Source organism: Meriones unguiculatus, chromosome 16 (genome assembly GCF_030254825.1).
Source record: "Meriones unguiculatus strain TT.TT164.6M chromosome 16, Bangor_MerUng_6.1, whole genome shotgun sequence".
Lineage (NCBI taxonomy): Eukaryota > Metazoa > Chordata > Mammalia > Rodentia > Muridae > Meriones > Meriones unguiculatus.
The window spans coordinates 15,962,528-15,983,656 of NC_083363.1; the positions used below are offsets into that span (position 1 = coordinate 15,962,528).

General features: G+C 45.1%; 1 protein-coding gene across 27 annotated transcripts in view; it reads right to left on the minus strand.

The window, feature by feature from the left end:
- The window catches only part of Ank3 (ankyrin 3), a 571,679-nt gene that overhangs the window by 23,449 nt on the left and 527,101 nt on the right, over nucleotides 1–21,129 (minus strand). For 12 of the 27 annotated variants that reach the window (XM_060369399.1, XM_060369391.1, XM_060369387.1 and 9 more), the window contains 9 exons: nucleotides 20,834–21,062; nucleotides 20,094–20,219; nucleotides 19,167–19,289; nucleotides 18,709–18,735; nucleotides 17,407–17,488; nucleotides 7,185–13,589; nucleotides 5,197–5,271; nucleotides 2,610–2,741; nucleotides 1,392–1,535 (listed from right to left, as the gene is read on the minus strand). In XM_060369399.1, the coding sequence (XP_060225382.1) occupies nucleotides 1,392–1,535; nucleotides 2,610–2,741; nucleotides 5,197–5,271; nucleotides 7,185–13,589; nucleotides 17,407–17,488; nucleotides 18,709–18,735; nucleotides 19,167–19,289; nucleotides 20,094–20,219; nucleotides 20,834–21,062 (7,343 nt within the window). Of the gene's footprint in view, nucleotides 1–1,391; nucleotides 1,536–2,609; nucleotides 2,742–5,196; nucleotides 5,272–5,885; nucleotides 13,590–17,406; nucleotides 17,489–18,708; nucleotides 18,736–19,166; nucleotides 19,290–20,093; nucleotides 20,220–20,833; nucleotides 21,063–21,129 lie in introns of all 27 variants that reach the window. The other 15 variants (XM_060369402.1, XM_060369403.1, XM_060369404.1 and 12 more) reach the window with 5 other exon arrangements.

The following is a 21,129-nucleotide window of genomic DNA, read 5'->3' on the forward strand; positions in this document are numbered from 1 at the left end:
GTAAGTTCAATTGTTCTATATTGTTGGTTGTGGCCTCCTACAAATGAGCCTCTTGTTAATATCCGGCTAAGATTTACGGTTTGCATAAGTAAAGTTCACTTAATGCCTACCTTTCCCTCAGAAAATTTAATAAAAAGAACTACAGTATTGAGGTACAATAACAAAAGGCCCCTGAGTTTATTTTAATGATATCCAAACTTTCCAATGTTAAAACAAAATGAACCAAGGATATCACACTTGTGATTTCTTTTCCCAAATGCAGAGTAGAGGAAGCTATAACTGTGACTTGCCAGTAATTCTTAATTCACCCTGTTTACCTAAGTCATTTTTCAACATACAGCCTCCCATGTAAGACAAGGCGCACAGGCGTTTGTGTTTCCCAAGGATCCACGGCATTGATGGTCTTCAGATTACAGATGCATTTCACCCTTAGTTAAGATTCTGTAATCTTTTCCGATGTGACACATATATTAACAACAGCCAGGAACTTTTTAAGTTATATAAGTTTGCCAGCTAAAAATGGAAAAAGGAAATAACCACATTTCTTGACCTTTGAATTAACAGAAACATAGCCCTGGCTGCTCTGGTCCATGCCATGTCATTATTTCCCATTCAGCATCCACTGTGGGGACGGGAGTCCTGATTGTGAAATAAGACAGGAATAGCTTCAGAAGCATGGCTGTCTTCTGTTATATTTTTCCTGACAGTCCTATGAGGCAGACTATTTCTTTACTGGGAGAAGGGATTGTCAAAAGAGCAAAAGGTTATCAGTGATTTTTGTGTTCACAGAGTTAGGGGAAAAAAATGCTGTTTTTTTATGAACATCAAATAGTACCCTCTATCCCAGGAATTTCTGGCAGAATGTTGCTTAGTATAACGTTAAGTAACTAAACCACCCGGAATGATGGGAGATTTCGCCAGCGCATGCCTGGACGCTTGGTCCTGCAGCAGTAATTTACCATTTACCCCAATCCCTGTGGAGCGCAGCTCAGCACATCATGGTTAAAACTGGGCTATCAGTTTGATGTCACTTATGAAAAGAGATCACTGGTTTTTAGGTTAAAAGAAAAAAAATAACTTTAAATGCTAAAGTGTTAGGCTTTGTGGGTGTTGAGTTTTCTACCATTTAGGGGCATGGAACACTAGCAACAACAGTTCTTTCAGATAATGGATTGTCACATTTCATTTTCTGTGTCACACAGAGGCAGACATTTACCAAGCTTGCTCTGATATTAGAGTGCTTATCTGCAGACTCTGGCAGAACAAAAACGCTGTGAAAATGAGAAGTCAGGCAAATCACGGTGCACATGGTGCTGAGTGGTTGCTTTGTCCAACAGCACTTTCAGATTTTACTGAACGATTAAATAAATACGAACACTAAATGCAATTACCATCAACTGGGTCATGGAAAACATTGTTTTCATCTGCAAAGCTTCTGGTGCCTGAAATATTCCCATAATCAAATATTGGTCCTTCTAGTAGAGTCACTATGTCTATTCGATTAATTTTTGTCAAGACCGAAGTTAAGGCATCAGCTGAAAAGGAGAAGAAGAAAGGGTGAGAATCCAGCGGCATTATTTCCTTCAGGTTAACACAGCATCCAATGAAATCATTGCTTCTGCTTGCTCTGCCAGCATTTCAGCTCCCCACTGCAGCTCTGCTAGATCTACATCCAGAAATCTGGCTGGGATTTTTATCACAGGGAAGAATCCCACTTTGAAGTTGTCTGTGGAGGTCCCAGCATTTATCCCACTGTGACAGGGTGGATGGTCTCCAAACACCTATACTCCTCTAGAAAGCAGAGCACAGTTTCACATTCCTTCGACTCACAGAATGTGAATGTCTCATCTTTATACTCAGTGCTTCAACTACCAAGGTCAGGCCGACCAGGCAACCCACGATAACTTAGCCCACGGTGTGGTGGGTGAGTGCTAGGTGCCTTGAATTCATCACCTACCCAGATCGAGTTAAGCAGAGACCAAGCTGGATACAACTGGCTGGTTCCCCTAATTCTATCCCATCCTCCTCTGTACTTCCCGTCCATACCTGCCCCTGGCTATAGCAGTGATTTCAAACCATTTCAGATGACCATCCCATCACATAAGAGTTAGTATTATCTTTCCTCCATTTTTAGTAGACCCAGGAAGAGGGGCATATGAAATGCAAACTATTTCCTGCCACTTGCTTTCCGGAAAGCTGCTTAAGCATAAGTCTCTAGAATAAAGTGCCACTCTAGACCAGCAATTCTCTACCTTCCTAATGCTGCGACCCTTTAATACAGTTCCTCATGTTGTGGTGACCCCAGACGATAAAATTATTTTTGTTGTTACTTCTCAACTGTAATTTTCCTACTGTTCTGAATCATAACATAAATATCTATGTTTCTGATGGTTTCAGGACCGCTGTGAAAGGGTCGTTTGAACTCCCTTAGGGGGTCGTGATCCACAGGTTGAGAGACACTGATCAAGACTTTTGCTAACTCCTCCCCCACTGCTACATAAAATTACAGAACACTGAAAATCCTGGAATGAGTGAGCCCAGCAGCAGATTTTTCTAAGATATTGACCCTGTGTGGTTTTGAAAATTAAAATAAATAATTGTAAGCATACTTGTGGCATTCTTTCCGTCTCTGGTAACCCACTTTTTTAATAACATGAAGCTTTGAGAAATTAAAGAATTGGGATTTTCCACACGTATTTGATTGATTTCATCCACTGAAAAATTCAGTTCCCTTGCCAACTCTGTGAAAAGAAAGAGAGTTAGAAAGTACGTATTTTCTTTTGCACATACTTCATCAAACTCATGTTTAACTCCTAACACTGCTGTCCAAAAAAAAAAAAAAAAAAATCAAATGAATTGTAAAGAAAAGCCATCAGTGCATTGTGGGACATTGCCTTTGGTTTTACAGGCAGGCTGTGACCAGACTCTCCTTAGGAAATTACTTACAATCAAATTCCCACTAGAAATCTAAAGATTCTTGTGATTTACAGAAGAGATGCTACTGGTTTCTTTTGATTTGGCTGAATTCTCTGCCATTTAAACAACTGCACACGAGACCCTGGGCACACACAGAGACAGCATTCGGGGTGCTCTGAGCAGTCCTACTGAGCACACCCTCTTATTCATGTGCTGTGACAGTGGCTAAGCCTTGGAGTTTCATGATCTCTACTCAGGTGAAGTGATGACTCCAGGGAAAATCATAAAAAAAGGAGTACTTTGTGTCCGAGTACATATTCAATCTTATAAGTGAAGATTAAGATGAGCTCAACATGGGCCCTCGAGATGAGTTAGCAGGTAAAGGTACTTGCCACCAAAGCCTGATGACCTGAGCCTAACTCCTAGCATCTACATGGTAGGAGGAGAGAATTAAATGAACTCAGTATGAATGGAGACCTTGGGAAGAAAAGAGACATCTTTTCAGCATGTATCTCTTTAAAAAAAAAATAGGTGTCAAGCATGTATTACCCTAATTACTATAAAGTCAGAAATATGGGGATTTGCTTCCATGGAAAGCGATTGGTCAAGGTTCTAACCCTGTCAAACATTTCTGACAAAAAAATCAGACATTCAAAAAGTCTTTGTGTTTTTATCAAGAGGTATGCAGGGGTTTATAAAATGATTCACACACAGGAGTGTTTGCTGCAGAGTTGAACTACTGGGAACTTGACAATTATCCCCTTGTTGAACAAAAAGAGGAAGTTTGCTGATATGAGATTGAGTTTTTAAACTCCTTGTGATCACGGTGGACAGCTAGAAACATATCATATAAAACGGTGTTTCTGTAAGTGAAGGCAGTTCTCCCCAGCACAAAATTTAGCCTTAATGGACGTGTGCACAGGCACTTTAATTTATATTTCACTTAACAATAAAAAAAGCTTAAATTTAGTTCATGACTCTTAAGTAGAGCAGTTAGGGAAAAAAACAAACAAACAAACACCATCACACGTATAAATTTAATAACCTATTTATCCATCAAAACCAAAATAAGCAAATATTAATTTTGTAAAAAAAAAGACCCATAAAATCTGTATTAGTTGCAAACAAATCTGAAGATTATTTTAAAAAAATCAGAGTTTATTAATGGTGGTTTCAAAAGACATATTTACCTTTTGTTTGCTTAACTATTGCAAATTTTCTAATAGTCTTGATCATACAGTAGCTCTAATTAAAGAAGTTAATTCTAGTTTTAATTCCTCCATCCATTCACATTTTAGGTGATAAAAGTCCTACTGCCCAAGAAATTCTTAAGGGCAAACATTATTTATTGCTTGAAGACTGAAAAAGGGGCACCCTGAGAAATTTGGAGCTGAAGGACTTGCTTTTTAAAAACAATAATAATTAATTTGATTTTATTTTGTGGGCATTGCTATAAGGGTGTCAGGTACCCTGGAGTTACAGACAACTATAAACTGCCACGTGGGAGCTGGGAATTGAACCTAGGTCCCCTGGAAGGGCAGCCAGTGCTCTTAGCCACTGAGCCATCTCTTCAGCCCCAGGAGGATTTGATCTGATTTCTTCTTTTCTAGTCCTAAGGATAAACTAAGACTCCGAGGATGCCTGGACACTGAGCTCCATGCCCAGCTTGTCTGGCTCCTCCGTGCCACATCTTCAAAAAAATGTACTCTGGGAAACTAAGGACTATCCCGTTAGGCGAAGGAAAACCTGGCTCTTATTCAGTAATAGTGCAAAAATCAATTTACATTCATGGATTTTCAGGTGAGTGATCCATGTTAAGTGAGGACTGTTGTTAACACATGTAAACCATTACCAACTCCTGTCAGCTTTCAGAGGATCACTCAGACACCTGACATACCAGAGTTCTGGGAAACCCCTGGCCATTAGCAGTTCTTCTAAAGCAGAGGCTTAGAGATTTGGATGGTGGGGAGAGGGTTCTGAGACACACAAAGGGAAAATATGATGAATCTGTTCCCTGTGGTCTAGTTTTGCCTTCTCCCTTAAACAGCAGATAATGGTATGGCATGAAAACCTAACTTTTTGTTCTTTTACTGTCTATGCACAGAATAAACTAAGGGTGTACAGCTGCTCTCAGTCGTTTTCAGGGTAGGTAGAATTATGAAGTTCTACGGTTTGATTGTTGGTGTGTTTCAGGATGTACACGATGATTTTGGCACATGACGAAGAAGACAAGGACGCTGGGGAAGGGTACCTGCTTCAGAGAGAAGCAGATGCACTTACCTGTCCAACTAAGTCCGAGGTGATCGGCTACTATTGCCATCCTGATATCTGTCCGCTCACAAGGACTCTGTGGACCTACGATTTACAATTTCTCAATTAAAATAATCGCCAAGTAAGACCCGACACTGGAAAATTGCTTTTCGCAGTACTCAGATTGTTTACAGAGACCAACACTAACACTGTGGGCTTCGATGTGTCCTAGTCACCTACACAATGATTCGTCTGTCACCCGCGCCAGGCCAAATGCCAGATCACATGGATGCCCGGAATGTAATGAGACTGAACATGCTGGCGAGCTTGCCGCTTCACAGCGGGCCACACAGAATCGCGTTGGTGGCAACAGCCATGATGGAATCTGAAAAAAATCTGTGCCTCTGGCTCTGACAGAGTCATATTATCCACGAGCACATTCAAAAAAGAAAAATCGCTCGCATCTTGAATGACACCAGGGTAGCATGCTTCCCTAGCTCTCTACGGTGTAGCTGGATTAAGAGAAGACAGAAGAGCATCTAGGACAGCACACACAGATGACAATGACACAATGAGAAGCTACTGTTAAACCACTCCACAAGCAAGTCACAACAGGTCATGCACTAGGGTCTACGAGTTGGAAAGTGTTTACGGACTATTCTGTTTCTCCAGGCCGTGAGCAAAGAGCGCTCAAGAAACCTGACTGCCTTCATTCTCACCAGTCCTCCTACAGCCGGCCTTTCCACTCTTTGATTTTAAAGGTGCTGCCTCTGTTTTCTTATTTCTAGCAGACTTCGTGGTAACGGAAGGCTGGCTGCCCCGGGAAGTCTCGGACACCGACGTGTTCCTTGAGGTACTCTCTTCCTCATCAGACAACTCCGACTGCGTCTTTTTGTCTTCTTCAGTGAGGCGGTCCACAAGTTTTAGGGTCTCACCACTAATTCCCTTAAAATATTCAATGGGATGTTTACATACCTCCTTGAGCTGACTTTCTCTAACTTTAACAGTGGTGGTGGCGGTGGTGGTGGTGGTGGTGGTGGTGGTGGTGGTGTTGGTGGTGGTGGTGACGGTGAAACAGGTGGATCTTACCTTTACTGGCAACTTGGATGGAGGCTGTTTGGCCTTGCCTTTCTCTGGCTGCCCTCTCTTTTGTGTGACACATGCTTTTCTGACTGAAACTAGGTTCTCCCTGTGTGTGTTTTTGACTGGAATTCGGGACTTGGCATCTACGCGTGAAGAAGTCGGGAGGGTTTTGTTTTTCTCAGATTGACCAACCTGCCTCAGTTTACCTGCTTTACTGTCTGGCTTATGGTTTGGCGGGAAGACATCTTTTGGTGCGGTGGCCTTTATGGGAAGCTTGGATTTCCGCCTAACCCCTATCGGTTCCTTCCGCGCATCTCTGCTGCAGTGTCCTTGTATCCCTGGACAACTTCCTGCGCCTGTCACTGGATTAGCTTTCTCTGTGGCACAAGTGGATGCGACGCGTCCTGTCAGAACTATGTGACTTGTAGTGTTATCTGTCTGCATAGTGGAAGAATCCAGATTATTGTTGTTATTAAAGTTATCTTTTTGAAAATCGTGTTTCTCTTGGGGCCTAACGCCCACCTGGCTACTGGGTGCACTTGAGATCTCTTTCATCGGTTCATTTTCTAACCCCTGACAGCTGGTCACCACAGCCTCTATCTTATCTGTCACTTCTCCGGGGCCTTCTTTCTTCATGGTCATGGTAGAAGCAGAGATTCCCATTTTTATAGGCGTGCGTGACTTGGGGTCAACTTTTGAGGCGTTAGTGGCAGCTGCCGACTTCTCCAGAGAGCCGCCACAGGCTGCGCCGCCTTCCTGACACTCTCCATTGGTCGGGATGCTGGGGCTGGGTTCGCCTGTAGGTGCCTCTACATCTCTCTCTAGATTGGTGTCTACCGAGCTGTCCCCTGACTGTGGTGGCTGTGGGGTATCAGTGACCGTACTGTTCTCCCCTTCCCCCTGGGCCCCTGACTTCCCTTCAGGGGTATGCTCACCAATCTGGAAAAATTGGAGCCTCTCTTCCACAAAATCTCTCTTGCTCATGTCAATTGCACCACTGCGGGTCATCTCAAACATTTTTCCTTCATGAAATGGGAAGGGGTTAGGCTCGCTAGTTGGGGTACTTTCATCAGTTGGTGTTCGGGCTGGCGTGGTGTCAGGGGTGGTCGCCGGAGAGCGGTCGTCCACCGCCAGACCAAATGGCTTAGTATCGTCTTCCCGAGATTTACCGTCAAAGACTTCATTGTCCCCTCGGTTATTGGGCCAAGGGTCAAAATCTAGACCTTTGGTCGCTACTGTTTTAAAAGGAGTGGCGAATTCTTCGTCGACTTTGTAACTGAAGTAAGAATCAGGAAACACTGATCTGTCCGGGTGTCTGCCTTCCAGGGTGAAAAACTGGCTCCCTGACTTGGGATCGGCCTTCTCTGGGGTTCTGTCGGATGAAGAGCTTTTAGAAGATGGTGGCTTCTCTTCGTCTAATCCCACTCTCCCCTCCTCCTCAATCACTTCCAGTTTACTCTGACTGAAAGAACGGTCAGCCGGCTTCGTGATGCCCTCCGTCCAGACATCCTTCTTGGCGTCTACGGTTTGACTCGGGAGTTTAGAGTCACTCTCTGTTAGGCCGTCATCCTCATCTTGCAGGTCATAACCATCCAGGGAGTCTATCTCGGTGGCATCTGTGTCGTGAGAAAACTCGGCTGTGGTTGCGATGGAACACTCCGTGACCGACTGGTCGTTGTTTCCATTCTGAGCCGTTTCATTCTGGGGCGAGTCAAGGCCAGATTCGCTCTCCCTCCCGTTGCTCTCCGCCTCTTTCTGGTTGGAAGCCTTCGAGGCAGCGGTTTTGGACTTTGCCACGTCTTTCTGCCCTTCCTCAACTTCCTTTAACTTGAAGGTGTATTTTTTAACCTGGACAGGTTGATACAAGGACTCGTCATCGCTGGAGTCGCTGGCGTCGGCACCGGGAGGGACAGGTGACGGGGGCTGCACTCGGATGACAGGTTCAGCCAACTGGTACTTGTCAGACTCATCCTGAAGGTTGACCTCAATCATGTCAACCTCCTTTTCAGGGAGATACTGGTGCTTCTTATCTGATTCCATCTGGTCGGCATCCAGAGGGGGAGGTGGGGGAAACTCAATATAGGCAACTCGGTTGCATTTGGGTCTTTGGGCAGAGTCTTTGTTCACATCATGATCCGTTTCCCGCTCCACGGTCGCCTGCTTTAGTGGGGCTGATTTGGGCTCCTCCTCCTCTGACTCCTCAGAAACCTCAGGAATCGGGCTGGGTTGTCCTGGTATAAAAGCTATGAGCGAGTCTGGTGTCTTAGACGTAAACTCATAACTCACTTCCTCTGAACTGGGAGTTTCTGGGGTCAAAGGGCTCTTCCCAGAGCTGTCTAGGAAGGACACTTGCTCTAGAGTATCATCTTCCGGACTGCCCTGGGGAGAAGGAGGCTGCTTTTGCTGTCTAGCTGTATAGAAGGTCCCCCTGGCTTCCTGCACCGTCTTACATTCCTGACTTACGATTTTTTTCACACCTCCTTGCTGGAGCTCCTTTTCATACTGTTTCCCCACTTGTACAAAGCTGACATAAACAGGTAAGGTTTTGATCTCTTTCCCTCCCTCTGTCTTCTCCAACCCATCCATGGCACCGTGGTCAAACACATCACTAGAGGGAGAGTCCTTCCCTGGGCTAACCTCTAACGAATCGGGAGATTTGGTGGGAGAGGTCTCGGCCTCATCAAGAGCTGGGCACAGGCCTATGTAACTCTGATGTTTGGAAACTTTGCTGATCTCGGAATAGGTAACTCTCTCATCATCTACGGAATTAAAGTGCTGGCTCTCAACTATCTCTTTGCTCACACTTGACCGGGACACTTTTTGGGAGAGTTCATGTTTTGGAAACGTGGGCTGCTCGCCAAACCCATCCGGGGTGTTAGAAGCTGGCACCCTCCTCTCATCTGGGACCCTGATGGGAATGTGAGAGGCCCCCGAACTCTCGCTTCTCCTGGGAGGACGGTCGAGAGGGCCGTTGGGGCGGTCTCCTTCCTTAACCGTGTACTCCCTGTATAACACTTTCTTGGAGGGAGATTTTACACTCATTTCTTTCATTTCTGAGAGAGAGCCGTTTGTTAACAATTTGTGTTCTCTCTCAGTCACACACATAAATTCGTTCTTTGGCTCAGCGTTCTCGCTCTCGTCAGGGTGACCAGTGTGATTCTCTCTTATGTCGTGAACAAGCACATGAGAAAGTTTCTCTTTCTGAGCCTTATTGTTATTGGCCCCAGAACTTTCCCATGTTCTAAAGACCTTTCTGTCCCACGGTCCCTTGATGTCTAGATCTGATGTTATGGGACAGGCTGAGTCTTCAGCCTGTTGCTCAGAAAGGAAGTCAGGCGTTGCCTTACTTAACACCTCAGTTCTGTGTCTTTTGGCATCATCGGAGGAGCCAGATTCACTCGCCACAATCTCACTGATTTTGGCATGCTCAGCTTTGAGTACCATGACATCATTTTGCACCGGCACTCTCTCCTCTGAGAGGTCCGCAGCCTTCTGCTGTTTTTCTCTCGCAAAACCTTGGTGTGGGGGCAGCTTGTTTTCTTGCGATTTCTTAATTGGGATTCGGGACGGCCCGTCCAGGCTTTTCTCTTCTTGAGACAGGTCCTTACTTTTTGCACGTGTGCCTTGTTCGAATTTTAATCTAATGGAACTGAGTTTAGATTGTTTGAGCTGAAATCCAGACTGGGGTCCTTCCAGTCCCCTGCTCTGAGCAAGGACAGTTCTTTTGGCTTCCTCTGTAGGCTGGCCATCCTCACTCTGTTGGGAAGGGACCCTCTTCTCTGGGCTGCCAGACCCACTGGGTATCTTCCTGTCCTCAGCCTGAGGGACACCTTGTCCATCTGGGCCACGCTGCCTGGCCTTAACCCATTCGTCATTGGATGCCAACAGTTCCGTTAACACTTTCTCGGGGCTGCTGCTGGTGGAACTCTGAGAAGAGCATTCTTTGCCATTTTTGGGGCGTGGCTTTTTCTCCGGGGACTGCAGTTCGTCGTTCAGCTTCTCGGTCTTGTCACGAAAAAACTGCGACACTTCCGTCAATTTCTCTTCAGCCTCCTTCACGGTCCTGTCCACCCTATCTTCATACATCAACTTCTCTCTACCTCTGTCTAGTCTGTCCTCGGACAAGCGCATCCACATGGCATGCGTTGGACCACTGACATTACCCGCATAGTGTAACACTGGCACGTTATCAAAATGCTCATCTTTAGACACTCTCCCTACACCATTCTCGGACACATCTTTATAGATTTTGGAGAGGATCTCTTTTGGGGGGGCAGTGGCTACTTTTTCTCTGGGTCGCTTATCAGACCCCTGGAACTCTGAACTAGGGGTTCCTGTGGGGTCTGTCACTGATTCCTCGGTATCAGAGTGAGAAACATCTAGCTTCTCTGACAGAAGCATTTTCTCAGCAAACCTGTAAGACTCGCCCCTTAGGTCTGACAACTCATCATCATGGTATTCTACCGAGTGCTGACTCAACAGCTTCAGTGTTTTGTAAGAGTCATCGGACAGGAGCTGGGCGGAACTAGGACGGCTATCTTCTTCTTGGGACCCTGGAGTGTTTACTCTGGAAGATTCCAGATAAGATGGCAAGGACTCTTCTGCCCCGAGCTCTTCTTCTTCTTGCTGACCCTGCTCCTCGGGGCAAGGGAAAGCATCGTGTTTCTCTGGCAGAAACTCTTTTAGGTTAACATTTCCCCGAGATAAGTCTTTCTGATACACAGACACTTCCTTCTCGGGATGCTTTTTGGTCTCTCTAATAATGACTTCAGTGGGTTCAGCTTGGTTACCTTTTTCGATGTGAACTTCTATTATGCGCTCCAGTTTGGGTTTCATTTGGTTGTCCTTCTCTGCGTGCTGGGCTGAGGTCTCAGCCACAGACTTGGCAACGTCCGGGGACATGGCCGACTTGTGTTCAAACAGCCCCGCTAGCTCTTTGGAAGGATCTCGCCCGGACTGAAAGGCCTTCATAATGTCATGGACTGACATGGTTTCCTCAATTCTCTCTGAGGCACACTCACTGCCAGGAGGCGAGTGATACACCATCCTGGTGGTTGTGGTAATGTGAGTCTCTTCCTTGACACGCATGCCTTTGCTTAAAACCCGACTATGGTCCTCTTCCTCGCTGCTGGCTTTCATTTGAAATGCTTTGACTTTTTCCTTAATGCTAGAGGTGGTAGGCTTTGGCTCCAACTCCATAAATGTAGGTGAAGGCTTGGGAGACATGGGGTCCTCCGGCTGGGGCTGGGAAACCTCCCCAGTAGAGGGCTCATAGCTCCTGATCACATGGACCACTTCAGTTCTTGTCTCTGTGATGACAGGAGGGATGGGGACTTCGTGAAATAGTGGCTTGGGGCCGGTGCTCTCGGCACTTTGTGGCGCTGAAGGGGTTTTCTCGCTTCTGGTTTCAAAGCCACTGTCGGACAAGGGACTTTTATCTTGGTCATGTTGAGAAAAGTCATCAGGAGACTCCAAGATGGCATCTGTTCCAAAAAAAGAGTCAGCCATCTTGCACAATTCCTTCTCGCTGGTGGAAGTCCTCATGGAGGCTGGTGGCATTTTGAGTTTATGCTCCTGCAAGGCCATGGCTGGCTTTAAAATCCTTTTCTGTCTCTCCTCACCATCCTTCTTTGCGTCTTCAAATTTGTACTTTAAGTTGGTCAATGAACTGCTCCCAATGTCATTGGTCAGGTAGTCAATGACCCTAGTCAGGTTGGCCTTCCCATGGACTCTCTCGGGCAGAGATGGGGCGTGACTGGCAGCAGCCTGCCTGGCTTCCCGTAATTCCTCAGAACTAAATTCTATCCAGTCATCCTCTGGAGAATGTCCTTTGTCACTTTTTGGGGATTTGGGTGGCCCTTTGCTGTCGACACACACATCCTTTTTGAGGATCTCACTGACTTTCACTAAGTCTTCCTTTACTTTCTCAACAATTTTGAAAGGCTCTTCATCATCTATCCTCCCTTCTTTGGGGAGGTCGGGTTGGAATGGCTTCTCCTCAGGCACGTCCGTCTGCAGTATGGCAGTCATTCTCATGAGGTCCTCCTTCATTTCAGCCACATCCTTTAAGATCTCCTGACTGGAAGATAAAGAAGACGGTACCGACGGCTTAAGGGCAGAGGGTGCAAGGAACAGAGACGACTTCACTGGACATGAAGTTCGGTTGAAATGGGGCTGAGAGCGTGTCTCCGTAGTCAATGTTTTAATGGGGGACAGCAAAGCTGCTGCTGATTTTGTGAGCGAACTAGAGTCTGGGAGTTTCTTCAGTGCTGGTTCTGGCAAAACATTGACTACCGAGTATACTGGCACTGTGATTATTGATGAAGTTACGGATGAGGTAGTAGCAGCTATTGAAGACCCGAGGGAGCTGTAGAGTGCGGAGGGAGTTCTAAGAGCCTGAAAAGCCGAGGGCGCTGCGGAAACATAGGACCTGAGTGGGGAAAAGGGCATGGCTGTTGTGGTAGGGAGTGCTTTCTCCACCGCGTCAGCGGCTGCGCTCGCCACCGAGCTTACAGCGTTTGTGGCTGTAGAGATTTTGTCCTGTAACGTGGCAGTGGCTTTGCATCCGTTAATTAAAGCTGAAGATGAAGGGTATTTCAGAGGAGAGACTGACCCATTGACCAGTGCTACCTCTGCGTGTCCGGACATCTGCTTTAAGGGGGAGGAGAGAGACGATGCCATCGTCGCTTTAGCTGTTGAGATGACATCAGCCGCGGACTTAGCTGGCGACACCACTGACTTTAGAGGTGAAGAGATGAGCGGCGCGGCTGACGTGATAATCGACTTAAATGGCAGGCTGGAGGTATACATGGTAATGCTGGATTTAGGGGAAGCAGGGGGTGTCATGGTAATAGATGACCTCTCCAAAAGTGACCCTGCGGTCGTCACGGGGGAAGTTCGAGAGGAGAAGGTGGAGCTGGGTGCCAGCCCCTTGAGAGGCGAAGCCTCTGTGACTGTGGGAGCTCTCCCCAGGGTGCCAGAGACAGACTGGATATTGTATGGAGAAGGGGATACCACCGTTTTTATTGGCGAAGAAATTGTCCGGAAAGATCTAATAGGAGATGCCACGTCACTAATGGATCGGACGGAAGATGTGGTTGAAGCGCCTAGTGTGGATTTGATTGGAGAAGGAGTCGAAACAGACCATATGGATTTTAACGGAGAAGCTGATGGCGTGTTAGAGGAGGAGCTGGATAAGGAGGAGAAGCCTGGCTTGGCCGGCCCGGGCACTGTGACTGGAGCTGTGGTCCAGGATTGGTATGGTCTTGTAGAAAAGAATGGCTTGTATGAGTAAGTGGTGGGGAGGGATCTTGCTGTTCCTGAACTCCGTTCAACTGTTTCTTAAATTTTAAAATGAAAATCAAACACAAAAGAAAATCAACAAAAATGATTGAGAAACAGAGAGACCAGAGGAAAAAAATTGGTCAGTAAACTTTGAAATATTGCAGAAGCAAGTACAATTGTTTGCATGATTTGGGATGGGAGAGGCAAAAAAGAAAAAAAAAAGTAATGATTTTAAGCAGAGGAGGAAAAGTAAACATGAACGGACATGAAGAATCTAAAGTTAAAAAAGAAAACGGATGACGTAAAATAAGAACCAAGCAGCAGTGGAATGAAACGAGGAAAGCACACCGCAGCCAAAGAGGCCAACAATATAAAGTAGAAACACAGGCAAAGTACTGACAATGACAAAATGAACACAATGGAAAACGGCCTCCTTACTTCCTATTGACTTTCTTGTGTGCTGGGTTAGAAATAGCAGCAGCCATTCCTTTTTGCCTGTAAACGTACTTATGTCTGTTTTGTGCAACCACAGAAAGTGTTTTAAGACTCTTGAATGTTCCCTTTGCTACAGCTCGTCCACCAGAAATTGCACCTAGTTAGAACCATTTCGATATGTGAGTCCACACGTTAAATATTTGAGACTTTTTTTTTTTTTCCTCTTCAGAAAAACCACTCAAGCTTTATCATGCAGAGTCCAAAATAACTAGTGACAGGCAACTGGTGTGCAAACTGTGAAGCCACTGGGTTTTTAAATTTTTTTTTCTTCCATGCACAATTCGTTACGTTTCACACCCATAAAAAGCCAATAAGAGCAAGAGATTGTCTGAGTCAGAGCTGTCAACCAAAAACTTAAAACAATGAAAAGGAATGTTTGCATTGATCCTTTTTCCATGCAGTCTATTCCTTTTGATGAGGGGGAAAAGGAAAACGTGATATGAAATGAAATTTAAAATGCGTGTGTACGTACACACATACAAAGGGAAAACAAAAAAAAATATGATTCATGGTCACCAGAGCAAGCAAAGCAACTGAAAACATTTGATCATGCACGATTTATCATGGCAAACAAGCCAATGAGGTGATACAGTTTAAAGCAGTATTATGCACGGTATATATAATATTTGAAAATACTTTCTCAAGAACATTCGGAAAGAAGAGTACACTTTTTCCATGAGATGGGAAGTCTTGGTACCTTTTGAGATTCTAGGAAACTTTGAAACATTATTAAATACATCTACAAAAGAACTCCATGTCTGGAGCTTGCTTCATTATAAGGAGAACATAATTTATATCTTTACCCCCATTATCTGATCAACTCTCAAAAGGTATCACAGGAGAAAATCTGAAAAGCATAAATGTATTTTGAAGACCCCATATATCAAGTACCTACAGCAGCATAAGGTACAAACGCGATATTTCTACAAAACACAAAGGTACCAATTCTGGTGCCTGTGTAGAATATTCATAATACTCATGGTTACTCTAAACACTGCAACAGCCATGAGGAAAGGTAGGTCCAATTCTACCAACATGTACCAGCATTCTTCTCAAAACGAGCAAGAAACCCACACTTTCTTGTGAGGTGGGCCCACACTGGGGAAAACAAATGCAAGCTTAGCCATCTCTACTTCCATAACTCCTTTAAAAAAAAGACAAAAGCCAACTGGTCACAGGTTTGGAATGCCTGCCAAGGGCTAACTAATGTCCCATGCCAGAGAGGAGTACAGTCTTGGTCCGAAAAGGCAACAGTGACAGTGAGGTGTGCAGCGGACACGAGAACCTGCTTCATCCTTACTAAAGGGATCCTCACACAGGTGTGACTCCGTCTGGCCATTAGTACCAACATCCTAGTGCTCAAGCTGTGGGAAAAGGCCATTCTGTAGACACATGGCTCAGGGATTCCTTTGGGTCAATGCCATGAGTGCAGGTACTGTAGAGGCCAGGAGAGGATGTTAGATGACCCTGGAGCTGGAGTTTTGGGCTCTGGTGAGCTGTCTGACATTGAGTATTGGAAACTGAACTCTCCTCTGCGAGAGCAGTAAGCACTCATAATCACTGAGCCATTTCTCCAGACCCTCACAAGAAGTCTTCTGAAGTACATCTAAGGTTTCCAACTTTGAAAGGAGCCACCAAATTACCACCTGGCTGTACAGTTTATGTCTTAGTGACACCCATTTCATGACATCCTCTGTGAGCATGCCCAATTCTGGACGTCCAGCAGTTAACAACACCTGGGGCAGAGTGACAGGGGAAAATATAAGTCATTTAGAATTTAACACCTTCAGGGGCTGGGGCGCTTCTCCTATGTTCTTTTAGTCCTTTCTCATCCTTCTGCTCAATGTCCCTATGGGCCCTGTCAGAATAAAAGACAAAAAGCAAAACAAAAACAAAACCCTTTTTCTTCTGCCAAAAGTCAAATGCTAGCTGAACAGATGTTGACACCAACCAAAGAGCAGCACTTGTGTGTGTGTGTGAGGACAACTCCCTCAGCTCACGCTGGGGCCTCTGTTTCAGGTGTTCCAAACAACTGACATTTGGGGACAGAGTTAGGGAGATCTGTCTCTGCCCTAAAGTAGTTACTGCAACAAACCTGTCCGGAGCCTAAGAATGCTACCTCAGGAATTCCCAACAACTACCCAGTGAGGGTCTCAAGAGAAAATCCGTCTCCCGGAGTTACATCCATTTAACTTGACTGAAAAACCAACTAGCCACAGGTAGGTCCCACTACCCCATTCTCTGTCACAACAAGAACTCGTTTCAGACCTTTGCTTCTGGAGGAATAGAGAAGAAAGCTCAGGCCTGAGGGAATGTTCAAGAACACGGTAGGATTCCTATTTATGTTTTTCTTATATTCCACATTTTGAGTCTGAACACGGAAAAATCCCTAATGGAGTCAGAGTCAAATGCACTGTGTTTACATAGCGAAGCCATTTCCTACTTGCACTTGTGTGTCATATGCATGCTGGCCAACAGGACTCAGAGGAGGTGAGGAAAACCAAGACTGGGAGTCTTACTGTGACATCCCCAAGCCTCGGGAATAGCTAGGAATCAGTGACCAATGACATAGTATTTTCATCTAAATTTTCTTTCTGTTACAGCTAGCTACGATGGCAGGACCTGGTGTTGACCAAATGGTACCGCATTCTGTGCTCCTGGTTCCGTGTGTGTGTGCGGGTGGGGGGGTAGGACCAACTCTAGGGCTATGGTGACCACAGGATATGAACACTCCAGCCCCAAAGGAGGAGAGAGAAAGACAGAATATGACCAAGTACACTTATAACTGCCTTGTCAGCCAGTTAGACCACTAGGACCATAGGACTTTCCCAGCCTAGTCCAAGAACAGCCTGAAGAAGGAGATTTCGAGAGAAGGCAGAAGAGGTGGAAGGGGAGAGAGGGCATCCATAAACTAGAAGATAAGCTATGAGTCAGTCAGAAGAGAAATGAACTAGAAGTAGCATACCACGGCCCAGGTCTATCAAGAGAACCGAGATGACAAAGGGACCTAGCAGTCGCCTGTGCCACTACAAACATACAGAAGTAAACATATACCTTCCTTTTCAAGCACAGACTTAAAGGAACACTGGTATTTATCTCTGAGCATATTAACAATTACCAAAGTAAAAACAAGGCTTTAAAAGGAAAAAAAAAATCATTAGTGACTAACTTTAAGAACAGAAATCATTTGCAGCTATGACCTGGGGAATCTTCAATGGTCTATGGAACGTTAAATTTCATAACAGGCTTATGAAATTTCTCTGTAGGCAATTGGTTCAGGGCATCTGTTTTCCAAATGGCACCATAATTTAGCGTGTATAGAAAAAATGTCTCTTCTTCTAAAAATCGATAGATTAGTGAATGCGTTAGGAAACTCACTCATGCCAGGCTCAGTCAAGTAGCTGTAGCGCTTACGTAAAGCTAGTGATGCAAAACTCTGACGTCTGTCCGCTTTCTCAGCCTGAAAAAAAAGAAGAGAAGAAACCGTTTCCACCTTCCCTGTGACACCTTTACACTTTGAGACATTTCACTGAATGGGGTAGCATGCTATTTCCCCTTGGGGTGCTATCACCACCATGCCATCCTCAACTCTCGGCCACAGAACCACGACTTAGCAGGTAAGGGCGCATCCGCACAGCAGACTACAGGGGACTACAGAGGTTGAACAGCAAGTCCTTCCCCCTCCCCCGGTTCGTTATATTGAAAACACACATATCACAAAACTACGTGAGTACACTCAAGGAAAAGGGGCGCAGAGAGCATCGCTCCAGTGTCCACCGCGGGTACCGCTGACGGACACGTGGTAGAGATGAGCAGATTAAAAACAGCTGGACGGCCTTATCAGCAGTTGGGTGACTCAAGCTGCCTTTATTAGTGGCGTGTGGGTTTTTTAAAAAAAATCCAGTTATCGCAAGGCTTACAGGGAGATGTGGAGATAACTTAGGAAAAACTCTTTGCAAAACTGAACAATGGCACTCTTTAAAAAGTAGCCAAGATGGGGCTGGACACAGGGGGCAAGAGACTGAGTGTGCATACCGCTCTTGCAAAGGACCCGAGTTTAGGGCCCGGAACCCACACTAAGCAGCTTATAGTCTCCTAGGGGGATATCTCATGTCCTCTCCTGGCCTCCAGGGGTACTGCACTCGTGTACACACCCACACACAAACACATATACACATAATTTAAAAAGGGGGAAAAACAATCTTTTAAAAAATGGCCAAGAGAAATCTCTTGGCTGGAATGGCACACTTCTATCAGCAGTTGGTGAGAACGTACTCTGTGTTACATAAAACATAGTTGATCTGTACAACACAATTCACCAAGGTCTTGGGTTAGAAGGGTCAACATGGCAGCTAGCCAGATGGCAGCGGATAGTAAACTATGCCTGTGAGACTCAATATTAAGTTTATGCGTGGCAACCTGTCATGTTTAAAAACCGCTTAAGTGGCTCCAGGTTTTCGTCAGCTGGTTTATCGTTTTACAGAGTGCAGCGAAGCACTCCTGTGTGCGTGAGGAGAAAAGAGCGAGCCACTTTACAGAAAGCTAACTCTACCTCCGAGAGGCTAAGATGCAAAACGGCATTTAGGCTGTTCCCACACCTGAGCCCGCTGCAAGCTTTTCCATACGTATCCAATATCTATTCTACCTTGGATAGAGAAAGAGCAGAAGTGTTCATATTACCTCATCATCTTGATCTGACTCTGTCTCCTTTTGGTCCCAAGATGCATTGCAGAGACAAGGAATATTATAATGGACAGCAGGGAAAAGAGTGTCAGGATATGAAAAGGACTGAGTAGGGAGCACACAATGCAAGCTGGTTTAGAAAGCAAAGCAAATCGAAGGGAGCCAGTACAAACAGTATCACAGACCATACACCCATGGCAGATTAACGTGGGACAGTCATTTGGAAGCATAAAGATCTACGAACTACCAGCGGAAGCAATCAACAGAGGACGCCATCATACAGACTTGTGAGAACAGGACACCACAGCAACAGGACTTCATCTACACACAGAGACTAACACGACTGGAGATTCAGGGGCTTTCCAAGTGTCACAAAGCATTCCTTAATTACATACCAAGGGCCCATTGCCTCAAGACCGGGTGGGGGCGGGGTATAAAGCAGTTTTAAAAGATACCTTTTTGTGTGCGGGTAGAGTGATATTTAGGTTGCAAACAGCTGTTTGTGGTAATCCCTTCGTTGTCTTCGGCTCCTTCAGGAAAGACAGACGGCCGCAGGGCTCTTGGCTGGTGTCTCTAATCTAGAAGAATTTGGGGAACTGATGATTACACAAAGGGACAGATTCTTGTCCATGTAAGAGTGAAGCATGTTTTATCAGGCACTCTTTGAGTGTGTCAGGGGGGCATGATAACCCAGGATGAACCTGGCAAAGAGCAGAGGCTCAGCTCCTGGCTTAACCAATAGGAATATATAAGCCCATGTCTCTTATATGACAGGCCAGCCTGAGCCATGTGCGTTTTTGTGTCTTCCTAATAATTTAATTTCTCAGAGCTTCAGGGGCTGAAACAACAGAACAGCAAATGATGAGGAAGAGAGCCTACTGACTGTGCCTGAACTCCTGTGGAAACGTAAATGAAAGTTAACTAAATGTGGTCCATTCTGCTCTAGGTAGTTTCACTTTATAAACACTTCCTGAAAATGAGTCTCACTATATAGACTTGGCTTGGCCTTGAACCCACTGTGTAGAGCAGGCTGCTATCAAACTTACAAAGATCCACCTGCCTCTGCCTCCTCGAGTGTTGGAATAAAAGGTGTATGCCACTATACTTGGGTATTTCCTTACATTTAAATTACACACACACACACACACACACACACACACATGCACGCACACACACATGCATTAATGTGACTGTTCCTTTACCAATGATAAAATTTTACCAGTTTGAAAACTCACCCTGGTAGAATTAGAACAAAATCTAACCTTGTCCTGTAAGTCATATTTTGTGGGATATTTAATACTAAATAAATAATTTTTAAAAAGTTTATTCTCTCAGGCTGTTTTAAGAACAAATGCACAGAGTCTATGTTAAGGATGATTTACCTTGATGGAAAATGGCAGTCTGTTTTCTTTGAAGGAATAAAAGTTAAAAACAAGCTGCTGTCCTCCTTTCGTAAGAGGGGCTAGGTTTCCATAGCAATCAACATAGATGGGCTTTCCTTCCAGAACCTTCCAGAAAAAAAGAAACACAGCTTAATGTTAACATGACCTAGAAAAAATGTTGAAGTTTTTAGTCAAAAAGCATTAAAAGACTGACATACTAATATCCTTATGAGAAATTTCTTCTGTGGATTTGTTATCTTTGAAAATACAGCTGGTGCTTACAATCCAACAGCCGTAATTAATAACGACTAATACAGATGCATTCATATACAACAGAGTTACGTTTTTCTTCCGACAGTTTTAGACATGTGAGAGAAAATGCCTGCCATCATTTCCTTACTTAGACTGAGATCTTTCTCTTTTGGCTGTCCGATCACTCACATGATCTCTGGGTTTGAAAAAAGGAAAAGTCATGGGTCCTGTGTGTGGAAAGTGACCACAAAATTTTTTTTAAAAAAGTTCAGGATAATAGAGAGCAGTTTATATTCATTAGCATTCTACCCTGGTCAACTGAGGTGAGCCCAAAGCACTTAAATACTCTGAGGATGCACCCATTTCAAAGTTTTAAAATAAAACATGAATGCCTGTGCTATTTCTCTACAGTGTGTGCCGCTACAGCCCCAAATAAGCCCATCTCTGGGGAATACAGTGACAGATGCTTGCTCTTGGGACCCGGGTACCTCAATGTCTTTGCTTCTGGCAACCTCCTCGAAGTTCTCCTGCTGCTCCAGGGTTTTGTCCACCCTGTCGTCCGTCATACAGAAGCACCGCAGCGAGGACTCCACCGGGTCATTGGTTTTGGCAAAAACAACAAACTTGGCCATGTAGGGGGCGCAGATCAACTCCCTGTACAGCTGAGAGGCTAGCCCTACGGTTTCTAAAACCTGGTGGCAGTCTGCGAGCCAGAATCTGAGAGAGGCAAAACACAACACAAAGTGTGGGAACAAAACAACGAAACCCAGAAGAAACAAAAGTC